The 22,603-nt window shown below is 41.7% G+C and overlaps 1 protein-coding gene across 15 annotated transcripts in view; it reads left to right on the top strand.

The window, feature by feature from the left end:
- The window catches only part of LOC105477054 (zinc finger protein 532), a 128,689-nt gene that overhangs the window by 70,420 nt on the left and 35,666 nt on the right, over positions 1–22,603 (top strand). For 8 of the 15 annotated variants that reach the window (XM_011733387.3, XM_011733380.3, XM_071085256.1 and 5 more), the window contains 3 exons: positions 5,002–5,183; positions 9,923–10,099; positions 18,910–19,072. The exons of 4 other annotated variants lie outside the window; for them this stretch is intronic. In XM_011733387.3, coding sequence (XP_011731689.2) covers positions 5,002–5,183; positions 9,923–10,099; positions 18,910–19,072 — 522 coding nt within the window. The remainder of the gene's footprint in view (positions 1–5,001; positions 5,184–9,922; positions 10,100–18,909; positions 19,073–22,603) is intronic. 3 more of the 15 variants (XM_024791363.2, XM_024791366.2, XM_071085257.1) reach the window with 1 other exon arrangement.

Genomic DNA, 22,603 nt, shown 5'->3' with positions numbered 1-22,603 from the left:
CTTCCTCTGGAAACCGGGGAGCTCACCTGAATTCCTCCCTTCCTCCCTCTCCCAAAATACCCTTATTAGCAGAAGACTCATGACCCTTGGTTTTTGGTCCTGCTCTTCTAAGTGTTTAATTTAAGTTTTGGTCAAGACTAGTCCTGTCCTAGTTTATATTTTAGTGTTATCAACTTTTAATTTACCCATATTCTTCAGTAATAAGCATCTAAGTAGATTATATGTGTTGGCCATATAGCTTTCTGTAAATTTGTTCATTTAACTGTCAATTCTTGTTAGGGATGTTTTGTGTAGCAGAATGATTTGAGGACAAAACCAGCACAACCGTCTAACTCTGTGAGCGAAAGGCATACAGAGCCAGCTCTGCTGTGTTTGCCTGGTATGACTTCCATTTAAGTGAGATCTGAAATGAAATGCTTTCTTTGTGTTCTCAGTCTGAAATTGGACAAAAGTGAAAGCCACAAAACAAACTGGTATACTTTATTATTTTTGGATAATTATACTGTAGACAGAAGATTATGGAACTGCTTTTAATGAGGTGAGAGTAATTTACTTAGCATCTGGGCTGACTGTTAAGCTGGCATTGTTTCTGACTTTAGCTGCAGTGTTTCATGTTGGTGTAGGCTTTTGGTCTGTTTGAAATGTAAGCATAAGTATACGGCCATACTTAATTTCTCTAGCCTCTCTCACTGTTTCTCACGTACCTCTCTCAGGCTGTTTTCTGCCTACATTATGAGCAAAAACACGTATAATTATTTTTCTTATTACTCAGCTAATTCCTCATCTATAGAAAGAGGATGTCAAGCTTGAACACTCTCTGATTCCTTAACTGGCCAGAATGTACCAGGTTCCCCCTTCCCTGTAGCCTGCATTTGCATGCCATTGATGGATTTCAGTGCCAGGATTGGATAGCAAAGGCTCAAGAAGGGTGCAGTGGCTGATGCCTCTAATCCTAGCACTTTGGGAGGCCGAAGTGGGCGGATCACCTGAGCTCAGGAGTTCGAGATCAGCCTGGGCAACATGGTGAAACCCTGTCTCTACTAAAATACAAAAAAATTAGCCGGGTGTGACGGTGTGTGCCTGTAGTCCCAGCTACTTGGAAGGCTGAGGCAGGAGAATTGCTTGAACCTGGGAGGCAGAGGTTACAGTGAACTGAGATCGTGCTGTTGCACTCCAGCCTGAGCGACAGAGTGAGACTCTGTCTCTTAAAAAAAATGAGTACAGTCATCTCTTAGTTTCCTCAGGTGTTGTTTCTAGGACCCCCTTCAGATACCAACATCTGAGAATGCTCAAGCCCCTGTTATAAAATGGCACAGTATTTGCATAGAACCTAAGCACATCTGCCTGTGTCCTTTAAATCATCTCAAGATTACTTATAATATCTAATAGTGTAAATACTATGTAAATAGTTGTTATACTGTATTTTTTATTGTTGTTTTGTTATTTTTTATTTTTTTACCAAATATTTTTGATCTGTGGTGGACTGAATACATAGATGCAGAACCTCAGGATACACAGAGTCGGTTGTAATTGCAAAGCGTGGAATGTGGGTACTTTTCAGCTTTATTTTCCTATAGCTTTCTAGTATTACCTGACTATTGAAAAGTAATGTTTACTTTAAAAAGTAACAGTTCAACCGAGCAAATAACTCTGCTGTAGAATAGAAATTAACTGTTTATTACCTAAGTACCGAAAACGTTTATCCATTTTTAGATGACATAAGTAAAATGTCAAGAGACACATAAAACCACGTAGGTGCCCTTTCTTATGCTTTCTTCTATTGAAAAGGCGGTTACCATCACATTCAACTGCTTTATCCTCTACTAAGTAGCTTCAGCTTGTGTAGTAGAGTGTTAGAATTTTAAGATATATTTTAATTTACTTGATTAAAAAAAGTAAGGAAAGTCAGTCATTACAGGCCCCAAAGAAATCCTTGTCTGCCCTCATGCTGAAATACATCCCCCCAAACCCAGAGGATGTTCATCATTTTCATGAATTCAAAGCATTCCAGAAAAGCTGATGGAAGATACTCCTTTGTGCTGTGAAAATGCATCACCACTATCATGGGAAGCAGGGATGACAAGTTTTCTATAACAGGAACAGTGAATACAGCTTGAGGGAATACAGTTAAGCAAATGATGTCATATGAGTTTAAAACTATTGACACCATGCAACCATCAAGGAGGAGGATGTCTCCAACCAAAATAGCTTGTTTTTTTCCTCAAAATGGAATGAAGCTGGCATGGTGGCTCATACCTGTAGTCCTAGCACTTTGAGAGGCTGAGGCAGGAGGATTGCTTGTGGCCAGGAGTTTGAGACCAGCCTGGACAATATGTGAGACCCTGTCTGTGCAAAAAAAATACAAACATTGGCTGAGTGTGGTGGCGTGTGCCTGTGGTCTCAGCTACTGGGGAGGCTGACGAGTGAGGATCGCTTGAGGCCAGGAGGTGGAGTCTGCAGTGAGCTGTGATCACGACACTGTACTCCAGCCTGGGCAACAAAGTGAGAGCCTATCTCAAAACAAGAACAAAAACAAAACCCAAACAGAATGGAGTCAAGGAGTAGAGGAGGCAGGTAAATAAAGATAGAAATGCAGGGGTAACTAAGTGTCTGTACGTAGATATGCATGCATCTACAGAAACTAAAGGCAAGGTCTCTAGTGTCCAGCGCGACTCCCCGGTGACCATTTTCTCCCACTTCAGGAATTGCAAAGTGTGAAAGCATTTTGATTTGAGGCTGTAGTCCCTATGACTCCCTCTTTCTCCTTGTGCTTCTGTACCGAAAGTGGGTGAGGAGCCTCAGCTGATGGGAACGAGTGAGTGCAGAGTCGTACAGCTGGGTGGGGAGACATGATGATGATACATTCCAATGAATTTAAGTAATTCCTTGTGCATCTTATATGTATTGTGAAGGATAACCATTTGTAGTATATCTTGATGAAAATGTGAAAATTTTTTTCAGGGAACACTGTCTGCTTTTTAGATTTTCTTTCCATTTTCTACCATTCTAAAAGTAGTACAATCACATTACTTTAGATAAAAGAGAAGCAGCAGGGGAGGGGGACTCACGTCGACACTGACATACTGTGGGCACTGTTGGTATATTTGCTAATGGTTTTCCCTGTGTGTTTTTGTTTATTCATTCATTATATCCCCACCCCACTCCTAGACTCCAGTTCAAATCCTGGTTCTTCCACTTAATAGGTTTGGAGACTTGGGCGAGTTTCTTAACTTTACTGAGCCTCATTTCCTTATCTGTAAAATGGAGATGTTATCTGCTTCATAGGTTATGAGAATTAAATGAGATGATGTATTTCAATTTACTTAATGTATTTTAAATACCTAGCTTAATCTTACCATTTGACTCATGGTAGGATGGGACCAATGTATATATTTTAATATAACATATATATACACACATGCGTGTGTGTGTGTATATGTATGTATATAAATGTGTGTGTGTGTGTATATATATATAATGTTTTTTGACTTCTTTTAGTATAGAAAATGCTAACTTTATTCCCAAGTAAGTGCAAGACATTTTAAGTTGCCTGTGGAAGTTCAGACATGATAATTCCCTGCCTGGGACTGTGTGAAGGTAGATAGAAGACTTGAGTTCACAGAAACAAATGATTACCTGTGGTAATGTAGATGTTAACAGGATCTGTTATTAATGAATCTGTTGACTGGTTTTCCTTGCTGTGGCTTGTTTTAACCTTTGAAATATGTGTTATGAGAAAAGGAGTGCTGTTTTTTTAATGATGCTAACTTCATCAAAGCTACCTGTAATGTTTTTTTTTTGTGATTATAATAAACATTTTGTGGGATAAAATTGTTATTTTAGTCCTTTCAGGAGAAAATCAAGAAAGAATTTTCAAGTGAGTTTCCTATTTTTCTTAGTCTAAGTCACTTGGAAGTTTAAACCTTAATTTTTGGGCGTGCTTCAAAAACTAGAAGAATAAAAAAAGTTGTTTTAAAATTTCTTAACTGTTGTCAATATAAACAAATGCTTTGAATCTTAGCAAGAATCTATATTTTGAGGCTTTCTTTGGCTTTAATACAAATTGTACATTTTAGAAGATGGTAGATAATTTGTGTTTGCATGAATTTCTGAAAATATTTAAACACAGTTTATGTCATATGCTATGTGAGGTTTATTTTTGGGGTGGAAGTAATAAGTCCTCAGTTTATGTTTACTTTAATTTTTTTTTGGTTTTGTGTTTTTAAAAATATACCATGTTTATTGCCTATATCCAAGAGGATGAAAAATAGTGTTTTGGGTTTTCCTGGATAGTTAATGATATAGAGCCTTTTCCAAAGAGAATTTCACCTTTAATTTTATTTTATGCATAATCAGATTTTAAGCTCTATAAAATTTTAATTTAATGTCTAAATTTATATACTTGAACTTGAGTTCCTCGGTTTTAATTATAAATTTTATCATGGCCAGGTCATCCATTTAAAGGCCAATTTAAGTGCAAAAAGAACAAATAATTGCTGTCGCCATTCTTTTGCATTCCTGTATTTCAGATTTCAAATAACTGGTCGGGGAACAATTGGATTAGCTTCTAATTAATTTTTATTATTTTGGAGAAAGCTTTTTATGAATTGTGAGGACTGTGACTACTGTCAAGATACATATGCCTATAAACTTGTTACTACGTATTAAAATTGTTTGCTCACATAAATTTGTAAGAATACCTCTCTTCTTTGCCCTAAGCAAAATGCAAAAGTAACAGAATTGGAACTCTGCTAAAACAGATGTTTTTAGCTCATACTTTGAGATGAGCCTGACTTCATAGCACATACTGTGATTTTACAGGATAAAGAATTGTACGCAGGACATGTAACTTTCAAGTTGGCTTTTCCCTTGGGCTTAGAATCAATTACTGTAGTGTTTGAAATGAAGGATGTATAATTATCTGGAGGTTTAACCATGGTTCTTTGCATATTAGAAAGTACTTAGTAGGACCAACCCTGTTTCCCCCTTTGGTTTGTTTAGAAGACTTGCACTATCTGCCAGATGCTGCTTCCTAACCAGTGCAGTTATGCATCACACCAGAGAATCCATCAGCACAAATCTCCCTACACCTGCCCTGAGTGTGGGGCCATCTGCAGGTCGGTGCACTTCCAGACCCACGTCACCAAGAACTGTCTGCACTACACGAGGAGAGTTGGTTTTCGGTCAGTATATCATTCACTTATGTGCAAGTAAAACTCGTTCACTTACAACCGCACAGCATTTTGAGTGGTCTGCACACACAGTTTTCTGGGTCATACAGTGATACCTCGATTAACAGATCCTCTGGGAACCTAGCTCGTTTGTAGAGTCCATCTGTTTGAATCCTCTTAATGTAATGTTGGCCCTGCTGGTCCTCACAAATCGGAGGGTCATGGGGCCTGTCCTTTTAGGCACAGTCTTGCATGTGTGCAGGTGTGACTTTGACTGTCAGGTTTTTTTGTGTCTCTACCGTTTTTAACAGACTTTTGCTATCATACTCTTTGCATTTTAACCCCTGCAAGAAAACTATACATTCTGTACCTCTTAATATTTCCCCTTCTCATGAAAACAGAAATAGTGCGATGGTCTTTTACTTTTATTTTGTCCACGTTGAAGGATGGGGTGTATGTCCCAGCCTTGCACTCCAAATAACTTCCTCCTCCTCCCCACTCCTCCTCCTCTTCCTCCTCCTCCTCCCTCTCCTCCCTTCCTCCTCCTCCTCCCTCTCCCCCCTTCTCTCCCCTGTCTTCTCCTCTCCTCTCCCTCCTCCCCCTTCCTCCTCCTCCCTCTCCCTCCCCACTCCTCCTCCTCCCTCTCCCCTTCTCCCTCCTCCCCATTTACTCCTCCCTTCTCCTCCCTCCCTCTTCTCCCCTTCCTCCCTCTTCTCCCCTTCCTCCCTCTTCTCCCCTTCCTCCCTCTTCTCCCCTTCCTCCCTCTTCTCCCCTTCCTCCTCCTCCCTCTCCCCATTCGAGTTCTCTCATTCCTCCCTTGTCTCTTCTGTGTATCTTCACTGTGGTCCCTTTTACTGCCCCCCAGGATTCTCAGATGTGCATTGTACAACATCTGGCAAATCTAATGTTAGCTAGTGTTGAATGATGATACATTTGAACTTTTTTCTCCATCTTATGACCTTCTGGTGCCTTTTATATTTTCACTAAGAAGATTCCACCAGAAAACATGTCCATTGATACACAGTGCCTTTGTTAATAGAGGTATTACTGTACTATATGTTTATCTTAACATTAGGTATTTGCTTACCTGGTACCTTTGTTAGATTGTTAATATGCAATGATTTTTTTTTTTTTACCTGTAATAAATTATGTTTAATAGAAATGAAGTCCAGTTAGCATGATTTGGTGGTTGTATTTAAGTTTAGGTTATGTTATCATCAGTTCCTAGGTGGTTCTGCCCAGTTTTCCATTAATAACACTAAGCTATGAGACTTACTTCACATTTTATCGCATGCCTCCAAACCTGTAATGCACAAGTGTTTTATGAATTGAGATCTAGCCTGGTGGAAACCTTTGGCTTGGAAATCAAGAAACCAGTTTTCTTGTACCACTTCTGCCAGTAACTAATTATGTGGTAATTCACGTATTCTCTCTGTACTGTGGTGCCTCTGTCTATAAAATTGGTGCATTGTCTGCCTCCAGCTCCACTGGGATGTTACTGAGTAAAACAGGATAATCAAAGGTGCCCCAGATCTGCAAAGTCCATGCAGAATAATACTTTCGTTCTTGCCATCACGTTTTGAAACTATTATTAATGGATTCTGCGTTTAATAATAGAAAGCAGCTCTGCAGCACTTCCCAAGTGCTCTTCTTTGCACTGATGTCGAATTTTTCTCAAATGTTTAGTTTTTCTAATATAATGAGAGTAAACTTAGGTTGGTATGATTAAAAGAAGTATGACTTCTGCAATTTTAGCTATTGCTGCTGTCTTTCCTGAATTAAAACAGAAGCTCCACATGCAGGCTGAAAGTAATCAGCCCACTTGGGAAAAGACCATCCTTGCCCTTCTGTTCTTTTGCCCTCCTCACAGAGTTGTTCAAATGTGGTATTTTGAATTGCATATTTCAAGTTGTTAACCAAAAATTTTGTGTTCAGTGTGGATTTTTTTCTCCCTGGACTTGAGGCTATATGGGGCTGGTAAAAAGTGATGTGTTGTGAAGTTTAGTTCGTACTGACTGCTCCTTTAGAAGAGAGGAACATTTTTAACTGTAATGCTTTTCCTCTGCTGCTTCATGTAATGGTCCATGTTCATGTTTAAGTGGGGCTTAGTACCCCTGTGGCCTTGTCATGTTTTCTGCTCCCTTTGGCTTTATAGTTACTCATTTTCAATATGTCTTTTCTTTAGCCAGAGGAGTCTAATGTGGCAGCACGGTTCCCACGCCTCACTTTGTCTCGTCTTGGTGCAGTGTGCCTTGCTGTCTCTCCTCCTGCTCATGTTACATCTCCCAAATATTGATGGGTCATCCCTGGCTCCTGGTTAACTTCGTAAAAGTTATATATTGATAAAAGTCAAATATTTTTTTCTGAGTTTTCCTGCCTCTTGATACACTGGACTCCGTATCTAGAAAGGGGAATGGTTATAGGATTTTATACTGTAAACTTTTTTTTTTTTAATTCAAAAAATAAAGAAAGTTTATTGCTATCCAGAACAGGACTTCAGGATATTACGTATTTCTTAGTAGACAGGATTTTTCATAGCATTAAGATACTGTATGAGCCGTTCGAAGTCTGCCTTTCTTTGTCTTATTTACATCCCCCATTGGCCTCTGTTGCCCCCTGAAACTCCTCTTCTTCCTGTAGGCAGATGTTGTATAACTTTTTAAAATACCCTGCTTTCATTTCTTACTTGTTAAAGAGGGTTTCCCTTGGCCTCCATGGCGTTCTCTGGGTTGAGTCACAGCCACTTCCTTTTGCTTCAAAAAATTCCATCTTTATTTTAGATACTTCCTTTTTATTTGCTGTACATTAAACCTGCCTCTCACTCCGAGTGACTTTAGGTTATTATTGCTTTTCTCTGTATTCCTTTTTGTCCTTCCTGGGTCTTTTGCCCTTTGAACACCACCATCTTTCTATCCTTCATGGGAAAGTCTTCTGTTTATAGTTATGGTGTGGTGGGTCCTTCAGTTTCATTAATTACTCATCTACTTTTGTTTTACATAATCTTCCTCTTGCATGGGAGTTGTAGGCTTCTAGGTTTGGGAAGAACTAAAAATGATCTATTTTAACTCTTCTCATTTTACAAATGAGTAACTGGCTCAGAGAGGAGCATTAACCTGTTCAAGACAACCCAGTAAGTTAACCCAAAATGGTTTCAGTATGCTTGGGTGGCTCTATTGCCTGAAATACCAGTTCAAGTAGATAGGCTAGCGAGGCTTTCCTTTTATTCTCCTGTTGTTATTTAGTGTTTTAACATAGCTGTTGCTGAACATAATGCCTTAAGTCACTGGAAATGCTAATGCACTAGTTATGATTTTTAACAGAATGCTTGCAAAGCCTAAATAGAATGCATGCAATCCAGAACATGCCACTCCTGTGTAACTTTGGAAGCATCTCCATGATTCAGAAGGGAGGTTCTAAGAATAGAAGCATCTTAGATTGTCATAGACGTCTTTGGATACTTCCCCCTGGAAACCAGGCCTTGTCTGCAGTCTTTCTTCCCTGGGTAGTTTACATCCGGGAGCACGTATGTTCAGTTGTATTAGAAGTACATTTCTGGAGACTCTTGTACCTGCAGAGAGACCAAAACTCTTCAATAGTTTTCAGGTGTGAACAAGGAAGACTTGGTCATCAAGTGGAGGTGTTATAAGTGTTGCTTAGAGTCTTTGTGTGAAAAAGATGAGATAGAGGAGAAATGTATTTTAGTTTTAAAGTTTGTCTTCATTGGATTATATTTGAGCAAGTAATTAGCTAATTGTGAGATTGTAAGCTAGAGAGACAATTTTTTTGTAAGAGATGCTGAATTTTCAGAGCTTTATAATTCATGCAATTTCTTAAACAAATGCAAGTGTACTTAAATGTATTTTCTAGGAGACAGAACACCTAGGTGGTTGACCTTCTCTATCCTGTGGACCACCATGAACCCTGCATACATTGACCACATCAGTGTGTACCAGGAAACAGTGGGCTGAGGCCTTGGAGCCAGAACTTCTTTGTTCTTCTCTGCCCCTGTGTTCATGGCATGTAGGTTTAGACACTGAAGATTTCTTCCATTAGAAATGCCATTTAGGTCCTGGGGATGGGTAGGAAACTCAGAGCCCAGGTGCCAGCATCCAGCATGTGGAGGCCTCTCCAAAAACAGTAGTCTGGAGACTTGACATCCATTCTTAAAAATGTTAATTAAAGATGCTCCAAAAATAGACTATTTGAGTTTTATTTTTCTTCTTCATGATCTTTTCTCTTAAACATATAAAAATAGGCTGGGCATGGTGGTTTACACCTATCATCCCAGCATTTTGGGAAGTTGAGGTAGGTGAATTACTTGAGGCTAGGAGTTTGAGACCAGCTTGGCCAACATAGCGAAACCCCATCTCTACTAAAAATACAAAAATTAGTTGGGCGTGGTGGTGCACACTTGTGATCCCAGCTACTTGGGAGGCTGAGGCATGAAAATTGCTTGAACCTGGGAGGTGGAGGTTGCAATGAGCCGGGATCACACCGCTGCACTGCAGCCTGGGCGACAGAGTGAGACCTTGTCTCAAAAAAAAAAAAAAAACAAAAAACAAACAAAAAAAAACCCCACAAAAAGCATAAAAATTAAATTGATTCGTAATAGGAAAAAAACTAAAATATACTTCCAAAGGGCCATTAAAAGCCTAAAAGGGCTATGAAAGTATGTTCATCTCACCCAGTTTTTGCAGTTACACGTGTGTTATGGTCTTGTGCTAATGACCATGTGTTTATTTTTCTAACAGATGTGTGCATTGCAATGTTGTGTACTCTGATGTGGCTGCTCTGAAGTCTCACATTCAAGGTTCTCACTGTGAAGTCTTCTACAAGTGTCCTATTTGTCCAATGGCGTTTAAGTCTGCCCCAAGCACACATTCCCACGCCTACACACAGCATCCTGGCATCAAGATAGGAGAACCAAAGTAAGTCATACTGACTTTCGATTTTTACTCCACTGCTTTATTAGTAATTTAGAGGCGAGGTGTAGTAGTCGTTCTATTGAATAACATTTACCAAGATCTGAAAAATTACACAGCTATGCCAATTTTGATGCTTTACGAAATATAGCTCAAAGCTCATCCAGATCTTTCTATTCTTTCCAGGTAAAGACATTGTCCAAAAATGTTACCTATTATTTATGCTCTTGTCACGAATTTTTGCTCAGCAAGTAAATTATTTATATATTTTTTTCTTAAGATGAATGTTTTTTTTTTTGGGGGGGACAGAGTCTTGCTCTGTTGCCCAGGCTGGAGTGCAGTGGTGTGATCTCGGCTCACTGCAACCTCCGTCTCCTGGGTTCAAGCGATTCTCCTGCCTCAGCCTTCTGAGTAGCTGGGACTACAGGTGCATGCCACCACACCCAGCTAATTTTTTGTATTGTTAGTAGAGACGGGGTTTCATCGTATTAGCCAGGATGGTCTTGATATCCTGATCTCGTGATCCCCACACCTCAGCCTCCCAAAGTGCTGGGATTACAGGCATGAGACACCGTGCCCAGCCTCTGAAGATGATATTTAACAACTCCTAGGAAAACTATTTTTTAGAAACCCTGTCATCTTTAAATTTTTCCATAGTTCCTTTTTTATAGGGTACACTTTTGCTTAAAAAGTAACATTTTTAAGATGAAAGCAACTTAAGACACTGGTTACTGAATTTAACTTCATAACCAGTATAAGTCCCTGATTAGTAAAATTTTTTTTGCCTTAATCTTGCTCTTAATTTGATTGATTTTTGCTTTGTGGAGTCTTTAGTAATGAAGTGGTTCTTTGGCAAACAGGGGCTGGCTGCCTGCAGTAGGGGCAGCTTAGCAAAGAGGAGGGAGTGTAGGCACTGGAGCCAGTCGGAATCCTGCCACCCACTGGCTGGGTGACCTGGGGCCTGCACTGTCTCAGCCGCCATCTTCTCCCCTGTGAAGTGAGGGTCCTGCTTCAGTGAGAGAGATGACGTATTTAAAATGTGTAGCACGATAGTCCCTGTGTCTGGAGCACGGAGGGCTCTGTCAGCATTCATTCGTTCCTTTGTGTCTTCACTCCCTCCTTGTGCACACAGCACTGGATTAATGCTCCTGATTGTGCTCATTTTATTCCTGGATTAGTTATGGCAACATAGAGTTTGATCATTACAAGAAGCTAGATTTGCCGTCTAAATCTGTTGGTGTTTTTTTGCCCATATCTCCATAATTAAGGAAGTATTAGGGGGAAGATATGCAGGTATGCCATATTTTACACACACATACACACACACACACACCCCACACACACACACACACACACACACACACACCCCCCCCACACCTGGCTTTGGTTGAAACATTTAGTTTTGAGGAAACGTGATTGAATACTATAGAAGTAACTGTTTTATATATATAAAAAAACTGTGTTGAAGTTAAATTTTATTTTAATAGGACCTTCATTCTGATCTTTGTGGGGTGATCCCAAAATGAAACACATTACAAATTCAGGAATCCATACATGGCTTGATGGCCCTGAAGATGGGGATTAGTGAATTTTACTGTCTTCAGTTTTCAGGACAGTTAGACTTCTGGGTACTAATGCAGCCTTTCCCCTGGAGTGAATGTAGTTTTTATTTGGTTCTTTATTAAAATAAATAAAATTTGATTGTCAGAAATGTGTGTGACATCTGGAACAGTAGTTGTTACTCAGAATGTAAGGAAGCAAATGATTAAAATAGGCTAAAACCGTATTCCTCAAATTTGGCTATTATATAGAAAGCAATTATTCCAGTGTTTTCTTTTCTTTCTCTCTTTTTTTGAGATGAAGTCTCTTTCTAATCCAGGCTGGAGTGCGATCATGCCTCACTGCAGCCTCGACCTCCTGGGCTCAGGTGATCCTCCTGCCTCAGCCTTTCTAGTAGTTGGGACCACAGGTGCGCACGTGCACCACCACACCTGGCTGATTTTTCAGTTTCCTGTAAAGACGGGATCTTGCCGTGTTGCCCAGGCTTGTCTTGAACTCCTGGGCTCAAGCAGTCCTCCCAAAGTGCTGGGATTGCAGGTGCGAGCCACTGCACCCCGCCCCAGTATTTATTTTCTTCCTTTCCTTTCCTTCTCTTTCCCTTTCCCTTTCCTTTCCTTCTCTTTTCTTTTCCCTCCCCTCCCCTCCTCTCCTGTTTCTTTCTTTCCTTCTTTCCTTCCTTCCCTCCTTCCTTCGTTCCCTCCTTCCCTCCTTCCTTCCTTCTCGGAGTCTCTGTTGCCCAGGCTGGAGTACAGTGGCACGATCTCAGCTCACTGCAAGATCCGTCTCCCGGGTTCACACCATTCTCCTGCCTCAGCCTCTCGAGTAGCTGGGACTACAGGCGCCTGCCACCACGCCCAGCTAATTTTTTGTATTTTTGGTAGAGACGGGATTTTACCGTGTTAGCCAGGATGGTTTCGAACTCCTGACCTCGTGATCTGCCTGTCTCGGCCTCCCAAAATGGTGGGATTACAGGCGCGAGCCACCGCGCCCGGCCCCTCCCTCCTTCCTTCCCTCCCTCCCTCCCCTCCCTCCTTCCCTCCCTCCCTCCCTCCCCTCCCTCCTTCCCTCCCTCCCTCCCCTCCCTCCTTCCTTCCCTCCCTCCCTCCCCTCCCTCCTTCCTTCCCTCCCTCCCTCCCTCCCCTCCCTCCTTCCTTCCCTCCCTCCCTCCCCTCCCTCCTTCCTTCCCTCCCTCCCTCCCCTCCCTCCTTCCTTCCCTCCCTCCCTCCCCTCCCTCCTTCCTTCCCTCCCTCCCTCCCCTCCCTCCCCTCCCTCCCTCCTTCCCTTCCTCCCTCCCCTCCCTCCCTCCCTCCCTTCCTTCCTTCCTTCTTTCTTTCCTTCCTTCCTCAGTTCTTTAACAAGTGCAAGCCTAAAAATAGGTACTGTATTTTAAATTATAAAAGTGAAACAAATTTATAGAAGTGGTTAACAAAACTCCAAAGCCAGTGAAAGATAAGTTAATCGCATGGGTTCAGTGTGAGGGCTAGTCTGGCTGCCTGGAGCCCTCACCCGCAGCCTGGCTGTGGCAATGGGGGCTGCTGCACCAGCTCTGTTGGGCCTAGTAGGCCTGTACTGCAGTGTGCCCGAGATAACCCTCCCTCACCCCCTTTTCCAATTAAAGCTAAGGTAAAAGCTTTCATCCTGTGGCTGTTTGGCCTACATTTGACCCAAAGGTTTCTTTTGGCATTAAATCCATCTCTATCCTGTTTACGTTAGTCCAAAATGACTAAGTAGTCCCAGCTCAGGCACTGAAATCCCCCAGCAGTATTTGTTTAACAGGTGGTTATACAAATGATGTAAATTTATGCAAATGATTTGCATTAATTTTTTAAATGATCAGTGTTAAAATAACCTCTTACCCGTTTTTCTTAGAGAACATATGGATGTGTGAAAATATACCCGTGAAGTCCCATAGTCCCAGCATCCCAGTTCAAAAAGCATGGCATGCGATTTTTCTTTGATTTACTGTGTTTACTGTGTGCTGGGTACTGTTGGAAGCGCTTTGTTTCTTGTTTTCCAGTGGGTGGGCAGGCATAGTGCCCTGCTGTTTAAAAGGAAACTTCGAGTACCCCTTAATCTTTTCTGGATAATTTGGGATCATTTTGAATGTCTATTACTGTATCTCTTTTTTTTTTTTTCTTTTTTTGAGATGGAGTCTCGCTGTGTTGCCAGGCTGTGGTGCAGTGGCGCAATCTTGGCTCGCTGCAACCTCCGACTCCCTGGTTCAAGCAATTCTCCTGCTTTAGCTTCCTGAGTAGCTAGGATTACAGGCATGCGCCACCACATCCAGCTAATTTTTGTATTTTTAGTAGAGATGAGGTTTCACCATGTTGGCCAGGATGGTCTCGATCTCCTGAGCTTGTGATCCACCTGCCTCAGCCTCCCAAAGTGCTGGGATTATAGGTGTGAGCCACCACGCCTGGCCCGTATCTTATGGTAATGAAGTTTTGTGTCTGCTTCTATTTTTTCCTTGACTGCTGATTAACAGCAGTTTCTTTTGCTATGCCTTCCATTTATTGGCAATGTCTAAATGTATGTAAGTGGAGAAATGAGAACTTCAAAATAAGAATTGTATAAGAGACAGAGTTTTTGAACATGTTCCTAAGGAGTAAAACATGCAAAATTAGAATAGAGGCATGAGAGAGGAGTATGGAGTCAGAGGAAGCTGAATTTGAACCTTGACCCTGAAATCTGTTTAACACCAAGCAGATTATCTAGTCTCACTAAGTACTGGTGTCCCATCTGTGAAATGGCAGCAGTGTCATCTACCTAACCGGGGCTGTGGGGATTAGGTATATGATGTGGAGGATGGTGCTTTGCCCCTAGCTGGATTCAATTGATGGTAACGTAGGAGGCTTATGGCAGCAATTTCAAAGCTTGGAGTCTTTTATTTATTTGTTGTGACACCTGTTTGAAGTGTTTTGGAGAGTTTGTTGCTGTAAATTTGACCTCACTGACTATGGGTATTTGGTTTTAGCTTTTTATTCTTTTCTCTTTCTCCTTCCTTTCCCCTTCCTCCTCTCCTCCTCTCTCTCTCTCTTCCCTCTTCTCCCTCCCCTGCTGCCTTCGTTGTGGTGTAGTCACCCTGCTACTCACCCAGTCTTGCATTTAGGATTAGGTCCAGACTTCCAGGTTTGGCCTTCAAAGCCCTGCACAACTCTAAAGCACCCTCTGTCGCCACTTCCACACCCCTGGGAGCCCAGCCACACTGGGATTCTCACTGTTTCCCAGCAAACCGTGCCCAGTAGACCCCTGCCTTTGTGCAGACTGGTCTCTCTATCTTGAATGCCACCCCTCCTCTCTGCCTGGCAGCTGGTCTCCCTGGGGATTTTCCATTTTCGTTGGAGAGTTTGCTCCATCCTCAGATTCTGCTCCTAAAAGACATGTCTGTGAGGTTTGTCATATTTGGACTTCAAAAAAAAAAAATCAACTGCAGTTTTTAATGGATTTTATCCTACAAAAAAAGCTGGAAGAACATGGAGAGAACGCGTGCATCTTTTTCCCCCAGATTGCTCAGTTGTGAGCGTTGCAATCATTGGTCTGTCTCCTTCCCTGCTTTGTATTTAGGAGGAAAGGGGAACCATGATGTAAATACTTTGGTGTGTTCTGGTCCCTTCCACAAAAGGAACTTGTGTAAATAACCTCCATGCAGCGGCCCCAGTCAGGAAGTCTGTTGATTATAATACAGTCCAGTTCGTTGACTTCATCCAGATTCCTCCCAGTTGTTAGACGTGTCTTTCTCCTCTCTGGTCCGAGATCTTATCTGGGTGTACATTTTGGATTTACTTGTGCTGCCTTATCAGTGTCCTTCCGTCTGAAGCAGTAGCTCAGTGTCCCCTGCTCTCATGTGTTTGGCCGTCTAAAAGGGGACCCAGGCCTCTCCTGTGGCTGACCCTCACTTGGGCTGTCACTGTGGTCTCATTGCTGGACTTGGGCATGTGCTCTTGGTGGCAGTGACCGGCCTGTGATGCCATGCTTTTCTCAAAGGATCACTGTGGGGGCAAGAGCGACGTCCACCTATCCTACAAGGTAGTGGTGATGCTGCCCTTCATCATCAAGGCAAGGCAGTGTCTGCCCCGTTTCTCCGTTGTAAAGTCACCATTTTCCCTTTTATATCTGTTCGTATTTTGTTGGGAGGGATTCTAATATTACACCAACAACCAGCTCCTCAGCCTCCTCAGAATGATACCTACGTAAATAGATGGTCTCCTGTTTTACACTTTCTGTTATTAAGACAGCACATCCAAACAACAGAATCCCTCCCTAGAGGAATGTAGCATGAACAAAATGAGTTGTGGCGTTGCTTGTGAAATCATGATTTCTCAAAATGTGAAAATTGAGTTTTTGAGGTGGAGTCTTGCTCTGTCGCCCAGGCTGGAGTGCAGTGGCGTGATCTAGGCTCACTGCAAGCTCCGCCTTCCGGGTTCACGCCATTCTCCTACCTCTGCCTACTGAGTAGCTGGGACTACAGGTGCCCACCACCACGCCTGGCTAATTTTTTTGTATTTTTAGTAGAGACGGGGTTTCACCATGTTAGCCAGGATGGTCTTGATCTCCTGACCTCGTGATCCGCCTGCCTCGGCCTCCCAAAGTGCTGGGATTACAGGCGTGAGCCACTGCGTCCAGCTGAGTTCAGAGCAGTTTCTTAACCTAGCTAGTAAATCTGAGTTCTTTTCTTGAAGCTATCTTTTTTTTTTTCTTTTTTTTTTTTTTTGAGATGGAGTCTCGCTCCGTCGCCAGGCTGGAGTATAGTGGTGTGGTCTCAGCTCACTGTAACCTCTGCCTTCTGGGTTCAAGCAATTCCCCTGCCTCAGCCTCCCGAGTAGCTGGTACTACAGGTGCACACCACCACGCCCGACTGATTTTTTTTTATATTTTCATAGAGACGGGGTTTGACGATGTTGGCCAGGTTGGTCTCTATCTCCTGACCTGGTCAAAGTTCTGGGATACAGGCATGAGCCACCGGGCCCGGCCAAGTCTATCCTTTTAAAAAAAATTGTCCTATGCCAACTACAGAAAAAACAGGAAATAGAGACAAACAAAGCAATAAAAATACATATACTATTATCCAGCAGACATGACGACAATCCTATGCCTTCTCTTCCTTTTCTATGCCCTTTAAAAAATGTGATCACATCATGCATTGTCTTGTTATCTTCTGTTTCAATTTGTGTGAAAATCTTTCCATGCCATTGGTATAGCTCTGTGACATAATTTTAAAAAATCTTCATATAGTTTTCTTTCTTTCTCTTTTCTTTTCTTTTCTTTCTTTCTTTCTTTTTTTTTTTTTTTTTGAGACATAGTCTTGCTCTGTTGCCCAGGCTGGAGTACAGTGGCATGATCTCAGTTCACTGCAACCTCCACCTCCTGGGCCCAAGCAATTCTTGTGCCTCAGCCACCCAAGTAGCTGGGACTACAGGTGTGCGCTCCCACGCCTGGCTAATTTTTTGTATTTTTAGTGGAGATAGGGTTTTGCCCTGTTGTCCAAGCTGGTCTCAAACTCCTGAGCTCAGGCAATCCACCCGCCTTAGCTTCCCAAAGTGCTGGGATTACAGGCATGAGCCACCATGCCGGCCTAGTTTTCTGTTTAACCATTTATACTCTTGGGCGTTTGGGCTGTTCACAATACTAAGCAGTTTCAAACAGGGAGAAAGTGAGCATCTTTGTCACACCTGCTACAGTTAATGATGACACATGATTAGTGTACAACCTTGTGCTGCAGTGTACGGTCCTGAAAGCCTCGTCTGCTCCTCAGCACCCCCGCCCCCAAGGGTACTTGTGCTCTGCAGTAAAGTCACATCTCAAGACCTTTAAAAAACAGGCCAATCCAGTTAAACTTATAAATCTTATGGGGGAAAAAGAGAAAAAAGTCACAGGAAGGGGAGCATCACACACCGGGTCCTATTGTGGGGAGGGGGGAGGGGGGAGGGATAGCATTAGGAGATATACCTAATGTAAATGACGAGTTGATGGGTGCAGCACACCAACATAGCACATGTATACATATGTAACAAACCTGCATGTTGTGCACATGTACCCTAGAACTTAAAGTAGAATAAAAAAAAAGAGAGAGAAAAAAAGTTAAATCTGTAATTTTGGACAGAGAATTGCACAGTGAGGTTTGAAGCTACGTGGGCCCTGAGAGAGGGAAGGCACGTGGTTTAGGAGGCATTCCTTTCTTCAACTTTGCCGTAGGAATACCAGGTAAAACCTCAACTTCTCTCTCCTCCTTTCTGACCCTCACATCCAGTCGGCTTTTCTCTGACCTTTTCCTAAGTGGCTCTTTAGAATTCTTTGTGCCCATTCTCACAGTTCTCCAGACAAAATACAGATGCCCATAGGCCCTCCCCTATGCGCCAGGGTGACCCAGAGCAGTGACTAAAAAATGGTGACCTGCTGCCATCAGAACTGTTCACAAATGACCGATCACATCCATTGGAGGCAGAGGCCGGCGGCAGGGTAGATGCAGCCCTTTACCCTCCCCAGACGTCTCGTGCCCTCGTTTCAGTAGAGAGTGTGGATGGGCAGGAAGGATATTATGTTCAGAAGGTTCAGGTCTGCTGAATTCATTTGAGGAGGCTGCTTTTTAGTAACATATTAGTCATGGAAATAGTTTGTAGGAGACAAGTGAATATTTTAAATCATTCAAAGCATAAGAAACATTCAAGCATTGTTGAAATAACAGTAGTATCGATTTTATTTTCTGTTTCTTGATTTTAGTGTATATTTGTTTACTAGCGTAGGGCTTCCTGTGTTAAGAACAGGTATAGAAATATTGACATTCAAGTGTAAAATTGCTACTGACTCTAAACGGAAACTTTGGAGTTGAGTAGTCCTATTTAGTTTATTAATCAGATTAACATTCTTTTCCAAGTTAGGGTATCATCATTGCCTGGTCTGATCTTAAAAAAAAAAAATCTTAAAAAAAAAAGCATGCTTTTGCTCTGTGTTAAAGTAACATGAAGACTTTGTGCAAACATGTGCCAGTTATAGATTTGTGAGTAGTAAAATGGTCATTAATTTAGATTTCTAAGTAAATGTAGCCAAATACATCTTTACTCAAAATGTTAAGGTTGATCTATGATTGAGTGATGCCAGTTGTCTTGAAAAGTTTGTTCAAAGCTAATTGTTGTTCTATTTATTGTGTTTGTGTGTTCTCAGTGTGCCTCTGCCTCCCGAGTTCTTTAGCTATAAAATAGCAGCTCCTTTGACTTAAAACAGGCTGACTGACATGATCTCGCTGCACTCTTCTGTTTTAGAATAATATATAAGTGTTCCATGTGCGACACTGTGTTCACCCTGCAAACCTTGCTGTATCGCCACTTTGACCAACACATTGAAAACCAGAAGGTGTCTGTTTTCAAGTGTCCAGACTGTTCTCTTTTATATGCACAGAAGCAACTTATGATGGACCATATCAAGGTGTGTGTGCGTCTAACCTCTCCTTTAAATGAATTGCAGATCCATTCACTGGTCATAAATCAAGGCTGAGCTGCAGGTGACTCTAAAGCATGCCTCACTGTCGAGGGAAGGGATGGATGCTGGTCGTTGTCAGTGAGCAACTTACGTGCTGTCATCGTGTGTTCACTTGACTGTGGGGTGCTTTTCATTCAGGAGTCCTGATCTGCCTACCAAAAGATTCGTGAAAAGGAACCAATGCCTGCCCTGATGTTAAGAGTAAAAAAGTACTAGGGTTTTTTTTTCTTTCTTTTTCTTTTTCTTTTAATATGTGAAAATGATGACTGTGAAGTTTTCCTTTCCTTTCTTTTCTTTTTTTTTTTTTTGAGAGAGAGTGAGTCTCCCTCTGTCTCCCAAGCTAGAATGCAGTGGCACGATGTTGGCTCACTGCAACCTCTGCCTCCCAGGTTCAAGTGATTCTCCTGCCTCAGCCTCCCAAGTAGCTGGGATTACAGGTGCCTGCCACCACACCCGACTAATTTTTGTATTTTTAGTTTCACCATGTTGGCCAGGCTGATCTTGAACTCCTGACCTCAGGTGATCTGCCCGCCTTGGCATCCCAAAGTGCTGGGATTACAGGCATGAGCCACCACGCCCTGCCGAAGTTTTCCTTTTCTTGAGAATTCGGTATTGTTTAGTACTTAGAAACAGACAAGGGCTCTGATGAATTATGCTAATTCATACAAATATTGGTATATTTAGAAAAATGAAGGTTTTTTCCCTTGAAATTATTTAAGCGGTTAGGTTTGCATTGTAATTAATGCCCCTAAACCTTTTAGTTTCGTTTTTTTTTTTCTTTTCTGTAAAGATTGCATTGTAAATGGACTGTTAAATATCTAGGATATAGTATGGTACCTGGCACCTAGTGGTGTTCAGTTAATGAAATGAATAAATATCCAGTGTGGTCTATTTTACTCTCCAGCCCCCAAAAGGGGCACAGAAATCTATTTATAGCCTTTTAAGCTTACTAAGTCCAGTGCTTAGTTCTAGCTGCTTAACTGTCCGCTGTAATATGTTAAGCATTTTTTTTTTTCCTTGTGTGATTAGGAGATAATATCCATTGGCTTTCAGAGATTAAAATGACTTACTTTTTAAACAGAGAAACAAGAGACCCCATATTATCAGGAACTCAATCTCTTTCTTTTAGTTTTGCTCTTTTAAAAATATATTATACAGGCTGGGCACAGTGGGTCACACCTGTAATCCCAGTATTTTGGGAGGCCACGGTAGGTGGATCACTTGAGGCCAACATGGTGAAACCCCATCTCTACTAGAAATACAAAAATCAGCGGGATGTGGTGGTACATGCCTGTAATCCCCGCTACTTGGGAGGCCGAGGCAGGAGAATCACTTGAACTCAGGAGGCAGAGATCGCAGTGAGCCGAGACTGTGCCACTGTACTCCAGCCTGGGTGACAGAACAAGACTCCGTCTCAAAAACAAACAAAAAATTATACAAAAAAGTTCAGTTTGAAGAGCAAGTAAAGTCCCTGAATTATTCTGGTCTCATGTCGGCTAAATGCCTGGATTATGAATCCTTGACATTTCCTGTATTGAACATATGTGAGTTCATGTAGAGTAATTGCTTAATGCAAATGAACATCTTGGAGATTGTCTCCTTCTAGGCAAGGTGAAGATAGTGGTGGTGATGGCATTACTCAGGTGAATAAAATGCATGGGAGATGCCTTTCATCATTCTCACTTGAAGTACAGTAAAATCCTCTTAAGATACTTTAACTATTTTAGCTAAAATCACATAATTATTTTGATAGTAAATATCTATTTAATGAAACATCAAGAAGAATTTAAAATTGCTTTGAAAAATTTAGGGATGTTGGAATTAGACCAAAATATTTTAACATACTATATATGTGCCCACAACAAAAAAAGAAATGAGCAGTTGCTTCTTAAGAGGCTTTTAAGGCATTTGCTTTCTGGAACTCATCTTTGCATCTGGAAGTCGGGTCATCAACTTTGTGGTTAGGGTCTTCCTTGTGTTAATAGTGAATTTGGAGGAATACAAGGTTACAAGAAATAGAAACTGAAGAGGAGTGGTAAAATCCTGTGGCCACAAGGAGGAAATAATTGATTTTATTAATCTGAACCTATGCAAGACACATGATATGAAAACAGTGGGAATAATCACTTATGTTCTCATTTCATGTATGTTCTATGCATTTAAAAATATCCTGCATTTATATGTTTGGGGATGGGTAAGCATAGTTTTAAAGACATATTGGTGTTTTGTTTTTTTTTTTTAATTTTTAAGATGATCTATTTAGCTCTTTTTATTTATTTACATTGCCTGTGCCTGTTCTGTGCAGTTTTTCGTGAGGAAGGAAGAGGAAGTAGAACAGGCACAAGTTTTCTCCACATACATATTCACTTAAAGATGGGGCCTTATTTGCCCAGTTAATCCAATTTGTGTCATTTTCTTCTCCTACCAAAATATAAACTTATTTACTTTGTAGGACCTCCATGTTGCCATTTGTATTTAAAGTAAACTTTCAAGTTACAAACATTCGTTCAAATTAATTATTGTTATAGGAGCTAAGGAAAAATCCATTTGAAAAGAAATAAGTTGTTTCTTTATTTTAAAATGACAATATGAATGAATGAATGAATGAATGAATGAATGAATGAGGCAGGTCTTGCCATGTTGCCCAGGCTGAATGTCTGGTCTCAAGTGGTTTTCCCACCTGACCTTCCAGAGCATCGAAATTATAGGTGTGAGCCACCATTCCCAGGTATTTGCTTTTCAGAGTCTTTTTTTTTTTTTTTTAAGGTAAGGTCTCACTCTGTTGCCCAGGTTGGAGTGCAGTGGCATGATCAGGGCTCAAGGCAGCCTCTACATCCTGGGCTCAGGTGATCCTCCAACCTCAGCCTCCCAAATAGCTGGGACTACAGGCATGTGCCACCACGCCTGGCCAGTTTTTGTATTTTGTATTTTTTGTAGAGACAGGGTTTCACTGTGTTGCCCAGGCTGGTCTCAAACTCCTGGGTTCAAGTGATCCTCCAGCCTTGGCCTTCTGAAGTACTGGGATTTACAGGCCTGAGCCACTGCACCTGGCCTTAATAGTCTTAATTTTACTTACAATGTAACTTGTTGCTTCTTTTCTGTAATTTCTTTTTTTTTTTTTTTTTTTTTTGAGACGGGGTCTCGCGCTGTCACCCGGCTGGAGTGCAGTGGCCGGATCTCAGCTCACTGCAAGCTCTGCCTCCCAGGTTCACGCCATTCTCCTGCCTCAGCCTCCCGAGTAGCTGGGACTACAGGCGTCCGCCACCTCACCCGGCTAGTTTTTTGTATTTTTTTTTTAGTAGAGACGGGGTTTCACCATGTTAACCAGGATGGTCTCGATCTCCTGACCTCGTGATCCGCCCGTCTCGGCCTCCCAAAGTGCTGGGATTACAGGCTTGAGCCACCGCGCCCGGCCTCTTTTCTGTAATTTCTATAGCATTTTAAGGTTATCTTACAGAAGAATACTTTAATACTTTA

Source organism: Macaca nemestrina, chromosome 19 (genome assembly GCF_043159975.1).
Source record: "Macaca nemestrina isolate mMacNem1 chromosome 19, mMacNem.hap1, whole genome shotgun sequence".
Classification (NCBI taxonomy): Eukaryota; Metazoa; Chordata; class Mammalia; order Primates; family Cercopithecidae; genus Macaca; species Macaca nemestrina.
This window is presented reverse-complemented; position numbering and strand designations above follow the sequence as displayed.